This window comes from Balearica regulorum, chromosome 4, assembly GCF_011004875.1.
Source record: "Balearica regulorum gibbericeps isolate bBalReg1 chromosome 4, bBalReg1.pri, whole genome shotgun sequence".
Taxonomy (NCBI): Eukaryota; Metazoa; Chordata; class Aves; order Gruiformes; family Gruidae; genus Balearica; species Balearica regulorum.
Genome location: NC_046187.1, coordinates 80,901,672 through 80,928,433, shown reverse-complemented (window position 1 = coordinate 80,928,433; position 26,762 = coordinate 80,901,672). Strand labels below are relative to the sequence as shown.

The 26,762-nt window shown below is 43.5% G+C and overlaps 1 protein-coding gene across 5 annotated transcripts in view; it reads right to left on the bottom strand.

Moving 5' to 3' along the window:
• Positions 1-26,762, bottom strand: part of EXOC6B (exocyst complex component 6B) — a 307,042-nt gene that overhangs the window by 162,880 nt on the left and 117,400 nt on the right. Inside the window, exons 7-8 of one of the 5 annotated variants that reach the window (XM_075752860.1) lie at positions 25,334-25,405; positions 816-992 (exon numbers count right to left, since the gene is read on the bottom strand). The exons of 1 other annotated variant lie outside the window; for it this stretch is intronic. In XM_075752860.1, the coding sequence (XP_075608975.1) occupies positions 816-992; positions 25,334-25,405 (249 nt within the window). The remainder of the gene's footprint in view (positions 1-815; positions 993-25,333; positions 25,406-26,762) is intronic. 3 more of the 5 variants (XM_075752862.1, XM_075752861.1, XM_075752863.1) reach the window with 3 other exon arrangements.

Below are 26,762 nucleotides of genomic sequence, written 5' to 3'. Positions count from 1 at the left end.
AATTCTCTTCAGCAGTAAGAGAAAAAGCAGCCAGCCAGCGCGGCAGATAAAATTTGCCAAAAGGTCCAATGTGAGACTGCATCACGAGAAGTGACGAACACATCAGAAAGCTCAACAGCTCATCACCTCTACTCCAAATAGGTGTCTCCGAGCTGCCTTTCCTGAAACACAGAGGGACAGGGTTCTCTGGCGTTTTAAGCAGCACAAATCCAAGAGATCCCACTCCATGCACTATCGTCTAGTGCAGGGAGGAAAGAAGAACCAACACTATCAGTGAGGTTATGCTTCGCAGCTAACAAAAACAACAGAATGCTGGTCTGCGGAAGCAGGAGCAGAAAAGGAGACAAAAAGAAGGGAGCATATCAAGGAATTAAAATTGGATTAAAAAAATATGTCCCGGTGCTACCCTTTTCAACACAAAGCGCATGTCTGCCACCAAGACACACGTCCCACAGAAAAGGCCAAGTATCTCGTGTGCTATGCAGCGATTTATCTTTTTTAAATGAAGGATAGATCCCAAACTGCCTTCCCAAGTAAGCTCAGAAGTGCAGCTCTTGACCTGGGGGACAGAAGACACGGGCTGTTCGGTTCTCATACGACACTCGTCCCCTCTGCTGAGCCCGCGAACGAGAACAGGGACAAGAGTGCAAAATAACCCGACACTGCAACGCACCCCGTGTTCTACAGCCTATCCTGCATCTTTCTGACACACTGCATGGCAACGGGAAAGACTGAGCAAGGTGCAAACCCCCTTTGAGACACTACCGATCACCCCCAAACTGTCCAGTCTCCTGGATTTGATGTTATACAGTTACCTCTTCATCCTCATCCTCATCTTCAACATCCAGGATACCCGAATCTTGCTCAGACATGGGGCTAGTGTTTTTTACCTCCAGATCTGAGCTTGCGCAGACTTCTTTCTTGGACTTCTTCCCCCCGCTTATCCTGGGATGCTGTGATACAATATTGTCCAGGTTTCTTTGCTGCTGTGCCTAGAAAAAAAAAAAAAAAAAAAGCAGATTTCACCTTTCACGATAGCATCCTCAGATTTTTAATTTTTTTTTCAGCCAAAAGATGCAATCAGTCACGAAATATGACAAACGAGACAAAATAAAATGCACGCTTAATGGAACTTAGAAATGTTATGGTTTTCCTAACCCAGATATTCCAAAGGAACAGAAGATTCATTTCAAAACCATTCCAGGGATTATGCAACAATCCAAACAATATTCTGACTCTTCACAAATCAAAATGCCAAACCCATCATAATGCCATATTGATCTATTTACAGCACAGATGCAGAAATATTAGCCCACAGGCCATGTGGTGACTGTCACAGGCTGAATTGAAGGACGTACTTAACCGTTGGATTTGTTCCTCTTTTCAACCCATGTCAGCACAAAACATTCCACATCTGGACCCCAGAGGTTCCTGAAAGCATTTTTGTGGTACCCCAGGAGAGCTTAATTGTACGTTGCCGATGTACAGAACGAGCTGTAAAAGGTATTGAACCAAAATCGGCTTGCCGGGAGAAGCACCACGATTGACGGAGCGAAACACACGGACTCGGCGGAGCTCCCTCGTAACCTTGCACATATTCCTGGGGCTTTGGAGGTTGTTCGCAGCGGAGGTTAAATGCATGCGCTGCGCTGCGCAAACTCACTTGGTTTCCTCATTGTTACCGAGCACAATATCTGACAGGAAAAATGGTTTAGCCCCAATTGCTCAAGAGAGTTGACCAAGAACTTCAAACTAAAGGGCACAGAGACGCTGTTCTCACCACAAGTGCCAAGTCATGGCCAAAACAAGGGGGAAAAGCCAAGCTAACGGATGCAGTGCTTCTGCACATGTGGGCTTGTGCTCTGGTGTAACCAGAAACTACACGCACTGAAAACCTGAAATTTGTATGAATACATACACACGGATTTATAAGATTCCCCCCGCCTCATTTTTCTATCAATTTTTTATATATAAGAAAAAAAGGTGTATGGAAACCATCCAGATGTCTTTCTGAAAGTGTTATTTTAGACGGTAGGTTTCTTTTTAAGAAGTAATGAAGTTTTTATATATTTCCGTTATTAATATATACTCTATTTCTAGCAATTACCTGTACAATCCAAATCAAACCTGCCCCCGAGTATTTTACTGCTCCCCTACACCAGGAGACAAACAAGGTGGCGAGAGGGACCATCCCCTGCCCCACGCCAACATGACAGCCTGGCTTTACAAGGAGGAAGGAATACTAAAAACCGCATTGTAGATACTGCTGTCAGTGAAACCAACTGTGCGAGGAAAGCTATGGAGATGTAAAACAAGTGGAACCTATTAAAAAAACCAAAAAACAAAAACCAACCTAATTACTTTTGCTACCTGAACTGCAGAAAGCTCTGTCTAGAGTGCAAACCTTCACAATTATTTCCGTTTAAGCACTTAAAAGTACTAGTACCACACAAAAATAATTTATGAGCAAGTTTTATTTTGACAGCCTCTCTCAGCTCAACTCCCTTTCGAATCCCTCCTTGGGAAGAAAGACCTCATCAGAGATCCATCACTTGGGTAGTTTCTAGATCTGAAGAGTACTAAAACCCGAGCACGGCACGGATATCCCAAACCTTGCAAAATCCAGCGGGCTCTACCGTTGTGCAAGGCAAAGTGCCCTTTACACCGTGCAAGTACAAATCGGTTTTGCCTTAATTGCCAAACGTGGCAATTGATAATTAAGTTAAATATATATAGCCAACACTGGATGCGGTTGCACGAGGAACTGGAGCGCAGCCTTACGCGAGGCGCAGCGCTGTGCCGTGCCACAGCACAATCTTGACCTCTAGTGGTTGGAAAGCAGTAGTATCGTTGACATTGCCTACAAGTGCTCTTACAAGAGAAGTAACAGCTGAGCAAGGGGACTACCAACCAAGCTTATTAAAAAGGTCTCTTAAGGGATGAGTCTCAACAATAGCGATTTGTGCAGCAAAGCCACAGGAAAAGGTCTGTGCGGACACTGCTGAAGACAAATTTTGCTAGTAACGTCAATACTTGAAGCAATTGGGGGAAAAAGTGGTATTTTTTGCATTAGAAATCTCGAACTTCAGAGGCACAACTCTATAGAAAGACATTGCAACATCATATAAAGAGAATTAGGACTTCAAAAAAGGGGAGTGAGCGTTTGGTCCTTCTGAAGCCCACACAACAAAGAAATTCGAGGCTCGATTCCACTCTCAGATACGCCCATTTATGACATAAGTTACTCAACTGAAGCGCAATGAAGTTATAACACTGAATCCACTGTAATTTACACCAAAAGCAAGCCCAGTGTACTCATTAAAATCTCTCAAATTTATGTAATCTTTCTTCCTCTGGAAAGGGAAGAAATCAAAGAATGGGAAAATGCGAAGTTTTGGATAAAACATTGTGTTTGAAACGGATCATTAAATAGGGTGTAGCAAGATCACAGCAGAAAAAGTGGTCATGGGAGAGGAAAAATCCGGGCTAAAAAGCTGAAGGATGCCGCTGCTAGCTCTGAACTTCATTGCCGAAGCCCCAAGCATGTAACATTCAACGTTTTAGGCTGAACGCAGAATTCGTCTCCACAGAGGACCTTGTGGCCTTGTTCTCAGAAGACACTTTATCTTGGTCCCCCATCTCTTTTCAAACAAGAGGTAGTAATGTCTTCCTTCAGCTTCGGCTATGCCCACAAGAGGAGCACAGTAGTACATGGTATCTATTGACCAGATGTCAATATTGGTAAGATTCAAATCAAATACCGATAAGACCTGAGAAATACTGGTATTGAGAAAACCCCAAAGTCAAGAAAATCTGTCCTCCTAGAAAAGGCCATCGCTCCAGGCCAAGGAGCTCAACATCCAAATTCAAACACCGCGTTTTTGCATTTTGCATACTTCTAAGGCAAATAATCTATAGTTTATCACAAGAAGAATTTTGACCTGCATTGAAGTCCAGGGACATACTGGGAAAAAGAAAAAAAAAAGGAAGAGGAAAAAAAAAAAGTATGTCCCACCTCCCAGACATCCACAAAAAGCAGCCAGAGAGATGCTCCCAATGGCACAAAAGCTTTTCGGCCCACCAGGAGCAATTTTTACCTTTAGGAATTTGGGGGTTAGGGGGGAAGTTCTAAATTAGAAGAGATTTTCCAGGGATTTCAACCTTAAAGACTGACAAACGGCCCCAAAGTAACCCAGTCGATGTTCATCCCCTTCCAGCACACCGGTGGCACATCACAGCACGTAACCGCCGCCTCGCACAGCCGCCGCTCCGTCGTCCGACGGGCACAGCCCATCCATAGCCGGCTGGGAGCCCGAGGAGTCGGTGCGATACGAGCAGGGCCCATAACCTAGGTGTTACGCTGGAACGACACAACGCTCACGCCAGAAAAAACAGTAATTGCTTTTCCATTAACAGGAGGGCACTTCCCCCGCCCCCACTCTTGGCAGGAAACAATCTGGACTGAAGTGACCTATAAGTGAGAAATATCAAATTTTCTTTAACTTCGGCAGGCTTGGGTGAAGTCACCGAGGTTTCAGTTTCACCGTGAGAGAAAGAGCGAGCTGGGGAGAGGCCCAGAGGAAGCAACTAAGGAGAAATTTGGGCTTAACCGCCAAGGAACTCCCCGCTCCTACCCCCATCTCGTTACCCGCACCTTCCCAGGCCGGGGGTGCAGCAGAACAACTCTGCAATGTATTTGACGTTGCGCATAAAGGATGAAAAATGACCTGCAGAGCAGGCACATTTGGATTTTAATGTTCTGTTTCACATAAAGGCATCTGTAGGGAGCCCAGTGAAGAGGCACACTTTAGAAACCACATCAAAGCACAGGCGACACTCCAGCGTGCCTTCTGAAAACAGAGGGACCTGGGGCTACGGGGGAGGCGAAAAGCCCTCGAGGGACAAAAATCAAATAAAAAATCCCCTTACCTTTTGGTGTGGTTTACATGAAAGCAAGTGCATTTTTGTATTATTCTGTAAAATTGCCTCTATTATACAAGGCTATCAATCTCTTGACTCTCTGCTTAATGTGACAATAAAAAAAAAGGGGAAGAAACCAAATGTCTGTTCGTAGCTAACGTTACATTTAGCAATAACACACAAAGCGTTTGGTTCACGTAGCTAAAACTCCCTCCAAGAACAGCTACTTTCTTCAGCCACGTGTCTGGCAGCCTCCTTGCAGCACAGGAACACCCTACGCCGCTCTGACACGGCAGAAACCCCAATCCCCCTGACAGCAACGCTATTTCCAGGCTAGTTGATGTAAGAAGCAAAGGCAGCTTCCCACCTCCAGGTTCAGGTTTAGGTCAGTGACCTACGTTTGCTGGTGTAACCGGACCAAGGTTGGCCACTGGGCAGTCAAGGAGACCTTCGTCTCCACGGCTGCAAAGTTGGTAGGTTTTGTTGGCTGAATGCAACCAGAAGATTCGATCTCTTTTGCTGTTGTTCCTTGAGAAACAGAGAATCAAAGAAACATGGGGAAAAAAGCACTTCTACCTTTATTACATGTTTTCTCTGCCCAGCCATCCGCTTCTTTTATCTTACCTGTATGCCACCCCACCAAGTGCTCAACCTCGCGGGACGCAGCTTTGGGCGTTTTCCCTCCAAGCCTGTCGTACAAGAGTCCTAACTACAAGTCCTCAACAGGAGTCCATCCTGAAACGGACGCTGCGAGCTTCGGAGCAGCGACTCCACCTCCACCACCCATCGCAACTCAACCAAGCAAACTCAACCGACCAAGCGCGCAGACCCAACGTTCTGCACGAGGAATTAAACGTATTGGCTTAAAACACTAGTGACAAGGAGTAGCTGAATTTTTCGTACTTGACTTTGTCAAATTAACTTGGCTGCTTGTGATCAAGCGAACACCGCCCCAAACTCGCCACCCCAACCTGCGCAGCTAAGCTGGGGAATGACACGGAGTAGCAGAGCAGGTCATGGGCTCCTCCAGGACCTGCCTCCAGAAGCCTTACCCACCATAAGGGAAAGTTGTTATACCACCTACACAGAGAATGAGCGCCTTTACAACTCAAGTAGCTTTTAACAGGGTTTTTATAACTTTGCCTTGGTTTTTTTTGCATTTGTTTGCCAATGCGTGAGCGTGTCTTACCTCCCGTTACCTCCACCCACCAATGAACCGACAATATTTACTTTTTAGAAGAATCTAATTAGCTCTTTCCTGATGAGACAGTAGATAAGGCACAGCAAAAAAAGAGGTACTATGACTTAAAGGGAATGAAGTACTGCTGTGGTTAGCTTCGGTGGTTTTGATTAGTTACTGCACATTTGCTTCTGCGATTGTTTTATAGACCCCTCTAATGGGCTGAGACGCAGAACTTTAAAATATCATTTCCCAATATCCCTAGGAATGGGATACATATTCCTTAAACAATATTACTACAAAAAAAAAAAAAAAAGCAGACTGGCTACAGGGGAAGAAAAAAAGAAAGTTAATAAAAAATGACAGTAGGGCTGGCTCCCCGCCAAAGACCCATTCGAAAGTTATAAAATCCCCCTCCGATCAGATAAAAGCACGGATTATTATTGCAAGGTGTAAACTCAACACACTGACACAGCTTCTGGTTTGAGTTTTAACAAAAATCCCGTCGCTTGTCAAGATGATAAGAGTTTTTGCCTATCTGCTTTCTCGGTGTTAACTGGTTATCAGAGAAAACAATTTGTCGGAGGTTTGTCTGACAACGTTCACCATCAGCACAGGAAACCGGGCCCAAGAACGTGATTTTTCTTAAACTCAATTCCTGGTCATTTAAAAAAAAAAAAAAAAAGTTTAGAAATGCAGCATTCACTAAGTTTGCTGTCCCCAACACCCTGCACAGACTTTGCTTCAACCTTCCACTCCTCCTTCCCTAAAAATGACTCTTCCACCTCAGCCCACCGGTGCTAAAGTCCAGTTCACGATACTGATATTCCCAAATACCAGTTTTGCTCAAACAGAAATTTTTGGCACCAAGTGTGCAACGGGGAACACGCAACTCTCCCTTTGCTTTTGCCTTCACCCAGTGATTTATTCTCATCCCCACACTCCTGCTCCTTTTCCTCACCCGCAAGAGGTCAGCATCATTTATATTATTTATATATATTATTTATATGGAGTTCATTGTAGAGAGTAACTTGGTTAATTCAGCATTTTATACAAAACCTATTAAACCTCAAGCGTTCTTTGGAAAGCTCCCGCACTACAGTACTTGGAGAAAGGAACGATCAAGACTTTCCTTTCCTAAGAGCTGTAAAAAGAAGTTTATCACATTAGCATTGATAAAAAGACTCAGGCAACCAAGTCCTCCAGGTCAGCTGTACAATAAAAGACCAAAAGCCATTTTTTAAGAAGTCCTTTATTGAGCAAAGTGTTGATTTACACTTCTGTGTGATCCAGCCTCAAGAACAAGATATCTGCAGCCAGGCATCAAAAGTAGCTCAGTTACGAGATTACAAAGTTTATTTATCACATTTACACGGAGTGGAGAAGCTGAAAATTAGATAAGCGGACTAAAAGCAGTAGGAGGACGGCTGTTCTACAGAGTATTTCAAACACATTAAAGACCGTGGCCCTGACAACTCCACAGCTCGGGTCTTTGTTTAATCAGTCCCAAGCACTTCGCCAGCCGGGCCGAGATAACTAGTTCACCGCTCACTGTTAAGCAACTGGATGCATATTCTCTGATTAACTTTTACCAACAATTTAAAATTCCTTTTTAAATGCTGAGCGCCTTCATACGAAATCCCCTGCTATATGCAATACTATAAACCACGCTCTGATGTTGGGGTTTTTTTTTAACGCTGCCTTTGCACATAACATCGAAGAGGCATCTCTTTCCCTGACGAGACTTAATTATGACTCAAAGCACAAGTGGAAACTCCCACACTTTGGTTTAACCTCTCGTTAGCCTAATTGCAACCGAACCAAACCCTGCCGAGTAAGAGAGGGAGCAGCAAGGTAATCGCAACCAAAACCAGTCACAGGTGAGAAGGTCCAATTCTCACCCTCCCCGTCCCAGAATGACTCAGGTGCACACAACCGTGCAGGACCAAGCCTCAGCTTTAAGTACTCTCTCAGGCACCGGGGACTAGTAATTATTTTCTAAGTGAAGGTTTGTTTCAACACGCTTTCTGACAAACAGGGCATGACGGAGGTAATAAGGGTTTTTTTCACTGAAACTATTAAAAAGGAAAAATCCCAACAAAAGGCTTGCTTTCCCAGAGACCAACATCAGAAGAAGAGGGGATGTAGATGGAGAAGGGAGGGAGGAAGTAAAGGGACGGTCTCAAGCTTTGACTTCAGCGCACACCACGGCCCATGCTTGCTTGGGCTCCGTGCTTCCATTAAAGATAAGCACAGCGAAGCACTGGAGCCTGCAGCAAGCAGCCAGCGTAGCAGCCAAGGCGATGTCCTCCTCCATCTGAATGCGCTCAACTCAAAGAGGTCTCCAGCCCCCAACATCATCGCTCCCAACATGGGAATATTCCCAGCTCAATAACTGAAGCCCGCAGGCAGCTCCAGCAGCAAGTGACGGCACGCCAACCCTCACCTCTCTTCAAATCGACTTGGGCAACTCTCCAGCTGCTGTCCTACACCTCCAACCTTGCCCAAGGAAGTTGCGACTATCACACCTATGGCAACTTAGAGTAAAAAGAAGTTGTGGATTAGATCTCACAAAAGGTTGAAGGCGTGTTGGACTGTGAAGCTTTTCAGGGTTTGATCCGTGGATAATTCTAGAAAAACAATTAGAGCTTGCTTACGACTGCTGCTTCAGCTTGGAGATACCACTGCCCAAGGTCTGACACGCTACCGGGCCCTCACACACTCCCATAAACCACAGTAAGGCAAATGAAAAGGTTTGCATAAGCCATTTCCAACATTTCTCAATGGTTTTACTCTCATTTTCCCATCCCGCTGTCTAGGGGGTTCGAGCCATTCCAAGCTACTGGTACGCTGAGGAACACGCTGCCTAACGTCCCCATTTGACATGTCAAGAATTGCAGCCGAGGCTGGGTTGTTCGCTCAGCCAGGATAGCAAAATAGCAAACAAGGCCCATAGCTCACTGGTGCTTGGGTCTCTGCTCCACACTTAGTTACCTTGACCACACTGACCCACAAAAAGTTATACGGTGAAAAGAGCGTTAACCCTCATAGCCTGGCCTCAGACTAAACCCTTCTATTTCATTCTCTGTGGGAGTTCTTCAACTGCTGTTTCACACACCCTCTCTCTGGGCCTTGTCAAGCATTTTGGAGATAAGTTTCCTTTCAAGATTCTGCCTTTGTTTCCATTTATTGGTCTGGTTTGGGTTTTTTCAAGATTCTGAGAAACAAGCAATGTTCAAAGCACCTATCTTAGATGGTCCTGATTATCCTGAAACACACAGAGACTCATCTAAATACGAGGATAAAGCCCTGAGTGATGAGTCCTGGACAAAACATTTTTTTTGGCTCTTTGGCAAGGCAGCTTCTTAAGTCTTTTCAATCAGATCTAGGAAGATCTGCACAGCAGATACCCTTAGGATCTAACTCACCGTCCAGATCTGCAGTCAGTAGCTATCCTCAACTGTACTCGTGATAATCTGAGATAACAGGTTCCACAGCTGGTCCTCAACTGCATCAAAGCAGTGGACAGCCTTCCACCAATTCAAGCAAGGGCACAGATCTTTTCTTCCAACCTTCTTCCATGAGACACGATCTGTACTAATACGCTCTCGGCAACAGCTCAAAGAAATGTCATCCAAGACATTGGTATGATGACTCATCTGTTCTGAGATGCACCCGAAGGCACTTTCACAGACTCTTACGGGCACTGAACTCCATGCCCTGACAATGCAACGGATCATGCCAAGATGAGAGCTGGGTCAGATGGGCCAGGAGCGTTAGGGACAGCAAAGGACCGCAATGGACAGCCTAACGGGACATGCTTCATCACTGGAGACCTAATAAGATCTTCAAAGGCTACATGCTAGAGATGGGATCTGTAATCATGTCTCCAAAGAACCTGCTGGACTAGAAAATGTCTTGAGAGCTTTACTACCCTGTTTTCTGTGATAGAGAAATGTCTTTCCAGTGGTCAGCTAAAGGTGCTCACCCAAGCTGCTGTCCACTTCAGGGCGGGCAGTGTTATATGGACAATTTCAGAGCTATGTACCAACATACGACAGAGTTAAGGAGCAAGAAGGGCAAGGATCACAGCAGTTAAAGACTGAACCCCAAAATCTAAAGAAACTCCTACTATCTAGCTCCTATCTGTTGGGGAACACAGCAGCAGTAGCTCCACCTTCAGAATATTAAAAAAAAAAAAAAAAAAAAAAGAGAGAGACCACGCGCACAAAATCCTTCTTGGAACAAAGACTATTTCATTCTATTTCAGAATAACCCCTATGGATTTTTTGATGAGAAACCCACAAAGCAGATGCCAAAAGGGCTCAGCCATAAAGACTAGCTTTTCTTGTTAAGAACTAAATGGCTTTTTCAAGAATAATCATATTCTCCCTGATCCATGAGCTTTAGGATAGTAGCAGAAGAAAGCGGAACATTATTTTGTTATTTCTGGTTTTAATTAATCAGAGAATTAAATTGCTACTGCTTCTCCAAGCATGTTGACTATAAGGCGTATTTAATCCTCATATGAAAAGTTTCACTGAAAATGACTTTACAGAAGAGCTTAAACTTCATTTGGCTTCCTTCGTTTCACACAGATTCCTCTGACGCTGTGGAATATTCTGTTGATAAACAGGTTTTTCTAAGCAGTTATTCACCAAAGATAATGATCTTTAAGGTCCCTTCCAACCCAAACCATTCTATGATAAAACTGCTGGGCACGAGGCTTGGGGATTTAGAGAAGAGATTACGGGACAGAAGAATGGAATTACACATTCATCACACAGTATTACTCTCTAAAACCCACTCTCCAAACGCAAATGATTTTTTGTGGGGTTTTTTAACATAAAAATGAATTTAGTCAACATATTACATAATTCTTCTCTACCACAGTATGTTCCCAAGATTTTTTCACCACATAGATAAGTAATATTTTGCTTGTATCACAATATTTAGCATTGAAACTAGAAAGACTGTAAATATACACAGATAAATCAAAACTTGATCTCATCTTGCTTCTGTAAGTTGACATAACATTGATCCTTTAAAGCACCAGAAGTTATTGCTGAATTAATTGAAATCACGCATTAAAAAAAAATCTATATTCACAGTCTCCGAATTTTCAGAATTCACAACCAGAAAAATCAGGCAAGTCCCTAAACCTGCTATTTACTGGACATGATCTGCCCTCTAAAGGCTAATGGAGAAACTGTACAGAACTTGCAGCCAGAAATAAAGACCTGAAATCGTTACATATCCTCTTATTTTCTTTTTCTTTACCTCCCTGCCCTCTCCCCCACAATCTACCTCCTGTTCAACCGCTCAAGAGGATCCCAGGCTCAACTTGACCAACGCCTACTTGAGCTCAACCCATGCCGTGACAATCCTGGCCTCATTAAACTCAAAGAAAACTCCGCTGTTGCCCTAATGGAGCCAGGATCTCACCCCTGCAGGTGCAGTTTTATTCAGTGCTGAGATGAGTATCAGGCATAAATAAGATTTAATCAGACACCAGGGTGAATCCCATCTATTTTATAGTACGATATAATTTTGCAACTCACTGGTCAGGACAACGGCACTAATGTTGCAGCATGACCCTACCAGTTTGCTAACGATTTACATAACGTTTGGCTCAACCGTTCAAAAAAATCCCGCAAATGAGTCTTTGACCTCAATAACATTGATGTTTCCATCTTAAACAAGGAGTCAGCCGCAGCTGGAAGACGGGAGGCTGTTAAAGCTGGCTTTCTACTCCTCGTTTCGTAAGAGACAATATCCGCAGCCATTCCAGCCCCCAGCGCCACCAGCTCTTCCAGACCGACGGGCCTCAATAACATCCCTTGTGGCACAACGGTTCTTTGGTTATTTGAAGCCCGTTCCTCTCAATCAAAACGTGCTCGTCCCCCTCATCCCAGCTAAAAAGCAAGAGATGCAAAAGCTCAGCGCTACCACTCGCTAGATCTGAATATGCATCTTTTGTTCCCCAAAGTTTCATAAACTCCGCTTATAAATTCAGAAAGCACGATCTCACATAAAGCATTTACACAAATTAAATGCATATTTCATAGAATAAATGTTTTAATATTGCACGTTGTGCCTTTACATTGCAATTACTCACTACCAGTACAACATGGAGCAAGAGAGGAGCCGTGGTAGGACCGTGGCCACCCAGAAGCAATCATTTCAACGTTGATACAGAAATTTGCCGAACAAAATACATTTCTGGCTTAGAAACTCGTAATCTCGCTTTGTGTGCAGTCGTTATAACACAGCCATACCGCTTTTGTAAGGCCAGGAGTGGGGTTTTGGATCTAGACGTCTTCAAAGCTGCGTGCTTAATTCTGCCTCTGGATTCCCTGCGCAAGTATCCTAAATGGGAGCCGGGATGTTAATATCCTAAACGGACATTAACGGCATTTGCAAGTGTTACATACCTTCCAAACAGGTTGCTTTCATTAGGGTACCTTAATAAGGAGTACAATAATCCCCTATTCCGGATGAAAATTTCTGGCCAAAGTACCTGCCAAAGAAGCTGTGATGTATGACATTAGCCCATCTTGCCTGCAGACACAGCGTTGGGAAAGGCTGTTCTGTTGAATTTCAGCTGATTTCACTGAAGTCATCACTGGGGTTTATAAATCAGCGGTACTCTTTGGTGACAAACTTCCTTCAGAGCAACATGTGGTACGCAAGAGAGGAGCCCAACCTGGAGGCATTTTCTCAAAGCTCTAATTCTGCTCCTCCCCCATCAAATACGTTTTTAAAGAATATTCACGAAGAAAAAGAAAACACCCAGTTTCCAGGGCGTCATTTCTTACCCTCGTAAAGCACTTTACGATGGTTTAGATTTAAAGACTGAAATTTCAAACTATTTCACCATTGCCACACTTCCAACAGTATGGAAGTAATAGCAAAAAAAAATGACAATGAGAAAAAAGAAGAGAGGGAGGGAAGCACACATTTAAGTTATCTGGAATAGAGAACTACCATCTCTGCACAAACAAGCTTTAATCCCTCAAGCGCCAAACAACTCCCATAAGCTTCCACGAAGCTCTTCTGCACTTTAATCCCTTTTCAACCATTACAGTCAACTAATCCATTTAATTAATCACGCTTCTCTAAAAACCTGTTCTCAAGAAAAAAATTAAGGCAAAGGATATCTAATGTAACACACACTGCCAGTAATAACTCAGCATTTTGGTAGAGGTTTCATCCAAAGACACCGACGGGGGCAGCAGGAACACGTTGTCACTATTCTATGGACATGGTAAAGAATTCCTTGCTCCAAAAAAAAAAAAAATTTAATTCAAAAAAAAAAGTCTAAGTGACAAAAATCCCATTGACAGAGACAGGATTTGCAGGATTGAAATGCTTCAGGAGTTTTTCCAGGGCGTCGGAATTAGCAGAGCAAGAACCGGCACTGCTACCTACCAGCCTTTCTTCTGGCCACCAGGTCAGGCGTCCTTCCCACACTGCCAGGCCCTGCCTGCCTACATTTAAAACTCGCAGACTTCAAAATTACAATCACATTTTTAAAAGACCAAAATAAACAGCAGCATGCACAAAAAAAGGGCAATTAGAAAGTTAGCTTTCCTCCAACTTCTCGTTAGTAAAAGTTTTATAACCCTCCAACATGTGGCACTCCGGCATAAAACCTGGCAGAAGGGAAAATGCCCTCGTCTACCTTTCATAAATACAGCAACATTTCAGCGTTGGCAAAGATGGCCTGGTTCCTATTACCAGCTTTTTTCCATTTTAAATTTACTAGTTAATTTTATAGAAACAAATAAAGGGACCTGCATATTATAAATCTATTAAGGATAAAAAACATAACTCTGAAAAAAAACACAAGAAAAATGTCACACCTTCCCTCCAGCCCTTTCCAATTTTAATTTATATACCTTTTAAAAGAAAAAAGCGCCTCTCAATTGAGCTGGGAGGTCTTCCCTTAGTCCCCAACAACTGGCACACGTGGGGCATCGTTGTTCATACCTCGGCAACACGCAGCTTAATTGACTCATCACTCTTTCGCAGGTAACTAACTCCACCTGCTATCGCTAAAAAGGGGGGGAAGAAGATTTTATTTTTTAGTATATTTTCATCTAGTCCCAATATGAGGTTGGTAAGGGAAGCTGAAGGACAAAATTCAACAGGGTTTCAACTGTTATGCCTCCAGCTGCAGTTAATGGGGTTGCACCTGCTTTTCATAAGGTGTGAACGTGACCCCCCAAAGTGCTCAAGGGAGGCACTGGTACTGCCTCGAACCAAGCTAACAGCAGGGAGAGAACTCCACGAGGGATAAGGTTAGGAAACAAAACATGACTTTGCATCATGAGGAACACATTAGACCAAGAAAAAAGTCATCAGAAGTCAACACAACCAACCGTTATTGTTTTCCTCCAGCATCGGTGAAATTTTATGCCAGTGAAAACCCAACTGAGTTTGCTGACCAACAGCTACAACAGCAACAGGGAAGCATCAGGACAACCGGCGCCGGAGCAGCCGGGGAAGCAGGTTCAGTCGTGCTTCAGCTCATGGCTGACTTGGCCACTGCTCTCCTTTGGGGACTTGATGGCCTCAGAAGATCCTGGGAAAACGTTCCTCACCACAGCACCAATCTGGTCTGCACATGGGACTGAGTAACTCCATGGGACTGGCCGGGGTGGTAGAGGATGACAACGTGGCCATCGGGATATTTATAGGAACATCTCTGACAGCAACAGTTTGCATGGGGCAGAAGTGTGTCATCAATTCCCGCACTGGGGCACGGATCAAATGCAAAAAAGGGGGAAAAAAAAAAAAAAGAAAAGCACTGCCAAGCACATGTTTTTCTTTCAAAACACTCCCTGGACTATGAGTTTTCAGTGTGGCTGTAATGTCTAAGCCTACAACTGATTTCCAACTCATCAGATTTGCCTTTTCTTGTCATTTGACTTTACTGATCCAGGATTTACATGTATTTTTCCAAGACGGGATAGGAACATACATTAACGTGCTATAACATCCGAGCTACAAACACATCTTACAAACGCAGTAACCAACCACTAAGCTACTGGTTAGAGCTTTGTGCAAAGGGAAGCGAAGAACCTGAGCTCAACCGAATTTCTAAGTCACGTCTAGTCTTCTAAATTTCATTTCTTATTGGAAGAAAAGAGAAGAAAATGTCTTAGCTCCTGCATTTTGTTAGAGAGATACTTGTTCCCTTAAAACAGGGCAGCCTGTCACGTTCATCTCAGAACACAAAACTGGAATTATTTTTATTCATGCAAAACTGTCAGGGGACTCAGCTGAGCAAGAAAAATGACAGGAGACAGAACTGCAGGCAACCCTCCCAAAAACCAGAAAGAAACCTTTTTGCCTTGTTATGCCCTCCTCACCCACGAGCAGCAGCGTTGGACGTAAGCGTGATGCCCAGAGGTCCCAGGGGTGGATGCAAGGAAGAACCACACCTAAAAAGAACCTTTATTTTTCCACTAGCAGGGTGAGTGGTAGAGCTCAAGTTAGAACAGCCCCAAAGATTTTCTGCTGCAAATAATCAGAAAATCTTCAAGGATCTGGAACCTCCTCATCCTCCAAATAAATTCCAAACTGCCTTTTTTTCCCTTTCCAAGTAAAGTGGAAACTCTCCCAAACTCTTAATAGTGTTGTTCTTAAACCACTTTGGAGATACTTCAATAGAAATCACTGAAGAAATATTAAATAGAATTTCATCCTAAAACTTTGCACGTCATTTAAGGGCCAGATCCATGATTGCATTCAAGTCTCATTCTCTGTTTGCTGAATTACTTCTCATTTCAGATGATGGGCATCTGGGCGCTTCAGAAGGACGTTAGAAACCTCAACAGCTTCGCCAGTCTTGCGCTACAGTTTACACAAACCTCCTCCCTACATATTTAAATTACTCCGTGAGCTAAATCACAGATTCTCTGCAGTCACAGAAGAACATTAAGGAAAAGTAAAGTAAAATTTGGCTGTCCTTGCACGATGCATCACTACCAACCATCAAGCTTAACAGCTAGCACAGCTCAATTTTCAGCTCCCGAAGCAGGCTTACAAGTCCGATCCTAATGAAAAAAAAAAGTACATCTGAGCACAGCTGCAATGTGAGACACTGAAAACCAGCAAAAATATGCTACTAATTTCTTGCTTAGTATAAGCACACTCCAAAGATTTGCGTTGACTTTGTAGAACTACTGCAATTAGTTATAAATGATTAAGTGAAAGACTCAGGCTCCGTCCAAGTCAAAGAGGATACAGACACGGACTTCAGTTACTGCTCTGCTAATTGAAGTACTCCTCAACCCAAAGTTAACTTAGCGTGCAGCTAGTAAAACGTCTGATTCTTTTCCTTTTTTCCAGAGATGTTTTAAAAAACACATTATAAAAGTTAGCATCATGCTACAGCAATACGCCCAGTAAGACTGGGGTGATTTCTTTGCCGATTCTTTTTTCCTTAAGTTGAAACATGCACCTTGGGTAGCCTTTCGCATACGCTTATTTAAGAAGAAAGTACGTTATATACAAAATATGAACTTTCCAAGTTCACCTTAGAAACCAGGCTCGGGTTCTCATCTTCCTCCAGGAAAGAAAGAGCAAGGAATAGTAAAGACAAAGTCCATTTAGTCACTGGGAGAGCGGAGAAAGATGAAGGAAAGAGTAACTCATGTAATTCTGTAGAAGACTTCAAGTACTTCATGATGTTTCGGGGCTCAAAAACCAAGTATCTTCTTTACTGGAACCACACTGGAAACGAGCAGGTTCGATCTAGCAGAGTTCAGAGACCAGCTGTCACCCTGTAACATCCTTGGGGCTTCCAGAGGTGACTTCAACGTCTCTGGACCATCCTTTTTCATCTTCTACACCACCTCCTAGCACAGCGAGCAAAACACGCTCCCTGGGGTGCTGGGGAACTGTGGCCAATCATACCTAACAAAAGGCTTCACATCCCTGGAGACGCTTGGCAAATCCACACCAGCTACCTCAATCCTAAGATGCTTCCACCAGAATGGAAAGTTACTCAAGTTAATGACCTGAGTGATGGTACTGAGAGCCCTGAATTACTTTCAGACATTTTTCTTGACATTGGCTTGATGATTTACTGAACCACAAGGCTCCACTACTAAAATAAAAGTACAGGGTTGCACTACAGAAAAACGGATAGGAGGTGGCGATGACCGTACTACAGCGAGCGTTCTCTCCAGCAATGGAAAGGGAAGCAGGGATTTACTTTCCCATCAGGGCAAAGGACTAATGCAAAGCAGTAAATCATTAAGCCCAAAGAGAGACAGACTTGTCTCCTGGATCAGCTTTTTTTTATTACATGTAAAAAGCTTCTGAACCCTCAGATGAGGAAGTCTTAGTCTTTCACTATTCAGGATGAAACTTTATCATGAAATAAGGAAAAAAAGAAAAATTCAGCCTCAGCCTCGACTTCTAAGAAGCCAGGACTTTTCTAGGCAGTTACTTGCATAGAGAAGAATGTAGAACATGAACATTTCTTCAGTTGGTGGGGACGAGGAGGAGGAAGAGAAGAAACAAGCCTGCCTGCTTCTCTAACTGGATGATACATTTTTTCTATGGTAAAAACGTGGTAGCCAATACTGCATAGCACAGGATTGTCCCTCACTCCTTGGTATTATCTTTAGGCATGAGACAATAAAATCACCTAAGCTTTCCATTTTTACCATTTTCAAAAATACCTTGCTTGGCTGCAGGAACCCACCCACCGGTCTAATTCCCTAGAGACAGACTGACGTCAGAAAAAGAAAAGCTTTCTCAAAACCTTAACAAAGAAACCTTTACCTAAAACATCTCAAAGAAAGCTTTCTTCCCAATGGTTATTTTTAGTTTTTAAGCCAATCATCCAAAATTTCTTCAGAAAAGGATTGCACGTACTAGATTTCACAGAGAGCTACCCTTTGTAAGGAGAGGTTTGCAGCTCACCCTCGTTGCAGGAGGAACCCCATGGCTGGGCCATGTGCTATATTGTTGAGCCAAGAGGAGAAACACCCTGCACATAGGATGACAGGCCAACACCCTACATACAGTCACCACCAGGTCCTGCAGCTCGCTAACCTGAAAAATAATACAGGCTGATTCATTTGCAACTAGAAAAGACAGATAATTCCAAAGAAGAAGAAGATTCCAAAGAAGAAGAAAGTCAAAGTTTTGACTGGACCAGATAAAGTTTTTAAAACTCTAATGCAATTTGTCTGTTTTGCACACACAAGTTTAAACACTACTGGCCACATGCCTTAATAAGATCGACGAAGGTAACACAACACACAAACCAGGAGACCAGGACCAGCCCACCCAGCAGGTGACCCAACTGCCTACCCTCACCTTATACTGTTGGAGGACCAGAACCAGAACTAGGGCTGAAGATTAAATAATTAGGCTGTGCATGTTACCCAGTCCAAACTTCTTCATGTCCTTCAGCCATTTAGGAGTGTTGGTCTTGGCTGTGCATGATCGGTTATGTGAAAATGTGACTCCTGGTACTTGGGGACAGGAGAAAACATCACTTAATTCAATAGGGGATCAAACTCTTACAACACAGTGGACAGATAAAAGGGACTGTGGAGGACTCTGGCCCCTCACCGGTCCCAAGAGACATGGAAGGCTGATGCTAAGCCTTCTTCCAAGCAGACTTACCAGACACCAGGCAGGATTTCTGCCCCTCAGTCCACAGCTCCTGCACTGCCCGGCCTGGAGTCAGCAATCACCTCCTGCCAGCCAAGAGCCAGAGTAAAACAAGGTTTTAAAAATAACCTTGAGAGATGCTGCAACGCAACGTGCGAAAAGGAAGTTGGCTGCTCTCCTAATTGGGGGAGGAAATTTCTATTCCAGTGTGCTAAATGTGAAACAGAAGGAAAAACGAGAGCCCTCACGCTTATGAGGTGCTACTGTGGGAAGTTATCAATAAATTCTCCTCCAGGGTAACGGCAACGGTCCAATTTAAAGCAAGTTTCGCTGACCAGGGCTACTGCCTGGTCTAAGACACAGAACTGCGCTACTTCAAGAGAGATGCTGCGAACAAATGGAAATTTTAAGTGGTGCTAAGTGAACCCACACATCACACATCAACAGGCTGGGTCTAGAAGATCGCAGGGAGAGCCAGGAACGGTAACCGTAGTTCAGAAAGACAAATGGACCACCAGCATAAGTACTGCTTTCTACAAGGAAAGACAAGACAAGTGTCATCATCAGAAGGGATGGACAAGCCAAGCTGAGGAACTGATGCGAGGTCAGTGAACGCAACAAGAAAATTTTGCGCTGAAAGCTGAAAAAATTGGGAAAGACCTAAGCAATGCCAAGCAAAGCAGCTGCTCAACAGGTGAGTGAATGCCAAAGAGAGTGATGGGGACTCATCCACATCCCCTACGCAACAGCAGTCTCCTTCAGGAGGAACGACCAAACACCATCCATTTATGCCAGGACTTCAGGAGTCCCAACAGAAAGATGGTCAACTTAACGTCTGATACTGCAATTTTATGCTCTGGAGAAGATGACTTTGTGAATATTTGGAAAACGTACTTATTTATGAGGATACAAGGGTCAATGTGCCCTCTTCACAGGGAAATTTCAGTAGTAATATTTGCCTCGCTGTGGGCAAGCAGGGATACAAGTCTGATGGGATATTAGGACTCTACAAGGCAGGATCCTCTGTCGAACACAAGCCGTGACAGACTTTGGTAAACAAGTTCTGTGGGTCTGTATTAAGAACAGATCTTGAAGCAGGAGAAGGAACACAGTGGGGGCATTATATCTGGTCCATGACTAAAACCATTCCCATGCCCCAAGCCAGCCCTTCATGGGATGACCGATGAAGCAATTCCCCACAATTTGCTTCTGCCATAAAGTCTATTTTCCCACAATCCTGAAGCCACCATATCTGGGACCAATATGCTTTCTCAACAGCAATATAAAACTCTTTTCATCCCTCCTTCCCTCCAGAAAAGGTGGCAACTGCCATTCAAAATGACCAATCCTACCAACGAAAGGATCCTAGTACCCACGTCTTAAGATCAACTCTCCAGCTACACCAGAAAGCCACAGAAAACAAGTGACTATAGATGCTAACCCCAGGTACAGACAAGCTGTGGCTCACGTACTAGCTTTGTAGGTCTTCTGGAAAGAGTTACCAAAGATAAAACAATCTTTCCATCTTCTGATTTAAAAGGGACTTCTGGGCTATGTCTGTCTTAAAAGCCAATATAAATTTGCATTTATCCCTCGAGGCTCTTAGTACCAAATTGGTTCCCATTGGGCTTTAACAATGCTACTGCCCTTTTTCATGAAACAATGACAAATTCTAGTTCTCTTGATGGATGCTTATCCTCTACAGAAGTCAACAGCAAAAATGTGAAATGGATATTGAGCATCACGATGTTCTTACAAAATTGTTTAGTCTCCTCAGCAAAGCATGATTAAGAATTCGGCAACAAGTAATGAAGATGTGTTGAAAGAGATACCAATCTCAACAGAAAAGCCATCTCAGGTTCCTCCCAAGCCCTTTTGGCAAAATGGATCTCTGCTTTCTGTAGGGCTTTCGACAGAGATTTCATGCCTAGTTTTGTCAAGATTGCCCACTGTAAAGGCTTTAGAGGAAAAAAAATAAAAGGAAAGGGAAAGACGTTAAGGCAGTTCAGAGTCTAAGAAGTCACCGAAGTATTGCTCACGCAAACTTCAGAAAATCATTCATCTTCTGAACGGACCCACCAAGAAAGCCATTTCAGTGGCTGTGACACAACAGCCATCCTTGTGGGAGGTCTAATGAAAATTCTCAGAGCCTAGGACTTACAGAGCTGGGAGGAAGATAACGCTGCTTAGCAGGATCACACAAGAAAAGTCTTTGGCACAGAGAGGACAAGGGCAAAATTCCTCCCACCCATTTACAGCCAGAGGCAGCTTAGCCTGTCTAAAGCAATGAGTAGAGGTGGTACGTCAACACTTAAGATCCTCTACTGAGCTCAGGAGGTAGAAAGACTCCAGGAAGATCACAGAAATTCCTACAGACCTACTGGCCACTAGCAAGACAGGGCGTTAAGAGGTATGGGAAGTTATGCATGGTGTATTTGAACCAACCCAAGAGATTTTCTGTCACAAAAGGTGTTTGGTCCTCAGCAGAAAACCAAAAGGGATTATGCTGCACCCTCACCCGTTCACAAGGATAATAAGTATTTGTTGATAATTACAGACACTTACTAAGTAGATTAAAGTCATCATTCTTAAGCAAGGAGACCTAAACGCAAGTTGAACTATGTTGTATCCAGCTGAGGACTCAGACCCAGAATCCCGCTTTACCGTTCACGTCCCTCAAGACACATGAAAACACGTTAACATCAAGCAGAAATTTCACATCCTTTTCTGCACGTATTGCACCTGCTGCCCGCTACAGCTGAGTGCACAAGAGGCCCACGAAAAACAGACATTTCGTATCGCTTTCAAACAAGTCCCACATGACCCTGAACAGATGAAAAGCAAAATCATTACGTGGATTTACCCCGTCAGCACTCATGGCTTGGATCGGTCACTAGAAGCGTAACAGGCTTCGAGCAACATGGAAACTACTTCAAGCAAACTCACTTTCCCCTCTTTCCTTGCCTTTGGATGCAAGAAGCAAGAGAGTGATTTTTTATGGTGAAGATGTGAGTGAAAGTCCAACGCTGGGCACCAGCTCCACGAATTCCTTGGGCTCGGGCACACCGCACTTTGCCAAGCCAAAACCCAGAAGCACAGGAATTGCTTCCTTGGTTGCACAGGATAATTTGAACCATGTGAAACACGCATGTGACAGAAGCTTTACACTCAAAAGCATAACCACTATTAGGCAGCAGCTTTGCAAGGCTTTTGGTGTTCATAGATAAGGAAAATTAACAAACTCACAAGCTCAGCTGCTACCTTTGACAGACCTCCGTCCAGTAAGTTCTCCAACCTCTACATCCTACGCATCTGGGAAAAGCTGGACATCTAACTGTCCAACCTGCCTGCCCCAGCAGTTAGATCAGCTGAAACAGGTTTCCTGGCACGGACTCTGAGCTGAGCAGACACAGCAGCGACCGGTGGAGAAGGTTAAAGCAAAACAAAGATGGGTAAACTCCAAATTTCCACCTCTCATCTCATTTTTCTTTCCAGCAGGGAGAGGTTCCCCATCACTATGGCTTTCTCCCAGTGCCCGATTCTTTCTAGAAAGGAGTATTTTCATCGGATACTTGGCATTTTACAGAAGCAGTGCCGGAATATCTTATAATACTCTTCAACCTCCAGCTTGCAATAAAAAATTTTAACCCCAAATATTTTACAAAGACATCTTTATTAGTTTTGTATAAAGCAGATATGACAACTTTTGATGCAAAACTTGCGTTTGCTGTTGTTTAGTTGTGGGTGGTTGTTTTTAATGACAGCAAATAAATCGTGTACCAGGTAACAAAAAAATAATAAAACTCTGAATAAGGTCTAAAAACGACAATACCAAAGACTGATGCAGCATGGAAACCGTGCCTTAGTGCCTAGGAACCAGGCGCTTCTGTGCCTCACAGCTACTTCACAGAGTTTTCAACGTCTCTATATGCCCACAGTTCTCAATTTATATAAAACAAATGTATAAACACACTGAAAGAGTCTTTGAGAAGAGCTGGTAACAAAAAAAGAAGTTCTCATGATAAGCCAAATGGCAGAAACCATTGGACCCTGCCACAGAAATATTCTTACATTCAAACGTACAGTAGGTTTTAATTATATTGCAATAAAGAGCTATATACATGGGCATTTTTTCTGATTCACTAGATCACTTTAAATTATAAGCCAAGCTGTGTTTTTTAAGAAAAACACTTTTTAAAAAAATAATTAAAAATAGAAACAGCACTGCAGCAAACATTTGGAAATTTCTCGGAGTCAATTGTTTATTGGGACTCCAACTGATTTTAATGAAAAATATGGTTATAATTTTAAAAAACAGCACTTTTATGTTTTGCATAAGGAAATTCCCTACAATGCAACCTCCAGGGCACTTTTTAAAGAAAAAAAAAAAAAATCTCAAATGGTCGCAGGGCGCTCTGGCCAAAAGCCCTCCTCGAAAACCAAAAGATGTGGGTTGCAAACTATTTCAAGTATCCACAACAAGTGAAACTGGATGTAGAAAAGTATGTTCTCAACATTTACTTCTGTTTATGATGAAACTGGAACCAGATGACCCCTAACAACATATTGTGTGAACGGGTAATTAACCAGCTGCAGATGGAGCCCAACTGCTGATCATTTACATTCGTAGCGTTGATCATTTCCATCCAGCTCAGGGAAAAGGTCAGCTGGGGGGTAATCTGGGACGGTCCCTCCCATCAGAGCCTCCAACGCATCCCCAACGCCGCAGGCTTGGTCCAGCCAAAGAGTTATCCGTAGTGCACAGCTCCAGGGAGAGATGCTGGCCTTGTGCAGGACATCTCACCGGCTCCCAGTGCAGGACATCTCACTGGGGCTGTGCCGGTGGGAGAGAGCTTCAGGTCCTTCTCCCACGGGTGGCTGATGCATGCTGGTTCTCCCATAGGATTTTCCTGCCTCGCCTTCACCGTCGCAGCCCTCTCCTGCTTGCCCCACCACAAATGTTATCCCAGTTTGGTTTCATGTTGCTGTGAAGGTAACAGGAAAGATCTCCAAGTGACCCTAACTGGACTTGGACTAGCCTGCAGTTATGTTGTCTCGATCTTCTACAGTAACTTACACTTTTCTCCATTTTTCCAGTTCATTCAGATGAAATTTCCACCTTCCCACTACAGGCAGTGCCTCCTCCACCAACTTTGCAGAGCACACACGAGGCAAGGCCGTTTTCCCCTGTCTCACCTGGGAACTCACGCACGCTGCTCTAACGTAGGCCGCCGCGCTTCCGAAGCTGGTGTGAAGGCAGCGTTTATCTTTTTAAATCACTCCCCAGTTAACGCAGCACTAACCTCTGGGATATAACACACCACACGGTAAGTTCAGCAGGAGCTGAGGTTGTTCAGACATCAAAGGGCTGGAGATGATGCCCCTTCACTACAGAAGCACCGTGTGCTAAATGCCAATAAACCCTTAAATCAGTATCCCCTGTGCTACTGCCCATTTGGAAAGAGTTGTTTTATCAAAGGTCACGTTTTATCCCACTTTTTTGATAGCTAAAATGCAAGTTGCCATGACTTGATCACAATTCTATATGCACCCCAAAAAAAAATCTAAATTAAGAATAACATAGCACTACCAATAGTAGACTTATACGCATATGTATACATACGCACATAAGTATGCACACACTTTTAAAAAGGGCCAGTTTCATCAAGCTGAAAACAATTACAAGCCAAATCAGTTGGGAAAAAGAATGTAATCAGAAAAATATGAAGACTAATTGAAAATTGTTTAAGAACATTTTAACTAGATGCTCCAAAAGCCACAATCCCACAACTGAAAAAGGCAGCCACGCTAGTTAAAAGGCAACCTGGCTCAGACGGAAGTTAAGGAGGTTATAAAAAAAATGAAAAAGGGAACATGACAAATGGAATAAAGAGAAAAGCTCATGCTGACAAACAAAAATCTGGTATTAGGATGCGCAGAGAGTTGATATGGGAAGCAAGAGGAATCGTGAAGAAATTAACGGCTGGTTAAGTTTATCAGTAATTTCTTTTTTTTAAGCACATTAGAACAGTCCAATGGATTGTTCCTCTAGCAAAAGGAAGAGGAGGGTTTTTCCTGTGGAAATGCAGGACTGGAAAAAAATTGTTCAACAGTATTTTATTCTGCACTGCTAAGGGAGGTCGTCGTATCGCGGCCGTGCCAAACACTCCTCTTGCATTGCCGGGCACTGAAAGGGCAGGCGGGATAGCGAGCCATTTCCAGCCCAGTAGGTTGTACGATTCAGATGTACAAGCATGGAAATATTGTCATAACTTCTCCTAAGATACTGGATTTGGTTCTGGTGTCCAAATTCAAGAAGGTTGGCGAAGAACTGCCCTGGTTTCATATGCCAGCAGATGATCCAACTGGAAAATCGGGAGTTTCTCCATTGGGAAGCAGAACTTGCCTGATTTCTTCCACCGCAGCGAAGGTTAGTGAACTGTAAGTACTCAGCCAGGGAACCCGGGTTTGCAGTTTAGTGCCACAAAATCAACGGAAGTATTTCAAAGAAAGCCAAACGTTGACTAGAGATTAGGTCCACGTTATTATCAGAGAGCGATTAAGTGAACAGACACATCAAGTGCAAAGTACCTTAATATTTGGAGAGAGCAGAAGACTGAAGAATATCTTGACAATTATTTTCCACTGACTGTATCTGCAATCCTTTAGGAAATGAAGGGAACAAACATTAAAAAAAGAGGAAACAACAACAAAGCAGAGAAGACCGAGAGAGCAGACAGGCAACAAAAATTTGTGAAGAGTGGAAGTAAACAGCACAGAAACCTGCCAACGACAGTAAATCAAGGTATTTGCACAACTGACAACAACAAATTTCAAGGAAATTTTAAGGGAAATTAAATCCACAACTGGAAGGTCTGGTCAGGGGATACACTGGGGAAAGACTGAAAGGTTAGGAGGGGATAGACAGGCGAAGTATCTGCCTGGGAGCCAAGAGAGCGGTGAAAGCTGAAGGAGCTGCAGTCACGAGAGATGAGAGCAGAGCACGACCCGAGCGGCCGGGAAAGCGGCTCGTGCAGAGCTACGACAGCTGAAGGGACAAAACGGGTTGCCCAGCTCCGCAAGGACCACGGAGATCCATTAGCAAATGGATCTACAAATGACATAAAGCACGGGCCACCAGAATGGGATGAGCATGGCACACAGACCCAAAGGGAAAAGGAGCATGGAGGGAATTTCTCTCAAGTAACACTTAAAAACGTTCAGCTAGCATTGCAGAAATGCCAGATTTTCAAAGCCTGGGGGATGAGAAAATCAACAGCATCGTACCTTGAGTTGTTTTGCCACCATCAGTAAATATACCTGGAAACGACTAAACACCCACTGTGCCCTGTCTGGGTTCGGTCTGTTGACCTTTCAGATTTTGTGAACATTTACATGTAAATGCCAATCTTCTTGCTTAAAATGAACTTTTCCTATAGAAAAAAACCTGTTGTCCTTCAAGCAAACTGTTGTCCTTTAAGCTCCCCAAACACGTCGATCTGGACCAAGAACAAGCAGACAACCCTTAAGCCTGGAATTGGATGGTTTGGGAGGAAAAAATATACATATAGTATATATTTAATTAGTAACAAAGAGCGAAAATTCAGAGGGGGGCACCAAGATCATGTCTCATCCTTAATGGTACCATTTGATACCAGGCAATGGTAATAATTCAACAAGAATATATATGTGCCAGAGACAAGCAAAGAAATACTTTCCTAGTAAGCCAACCCGTGGCATGTACAATGTTGCCCTCTCCCCCCAAGGTCAGTCCTTCTCCATGAGTCACAACTTGATTCATTTTCCCGTAATACAGCAAGTTTAACACTCCAAGAATTTTCAAGTTTCATCAAAATCCATAAACGCATTTTATTCTATCCAGAAGAACATTGAACTTGGCGGGACAGAGTACCACAGCGGTGGCCCCAAGTCAAGAAAAATCCTCTTTTGAAGAGTCAAAACATCTCCCAGGAGTTAAATGAAGTAGGTCTGGAAAATGGGCATCTACTCTAAATACAAA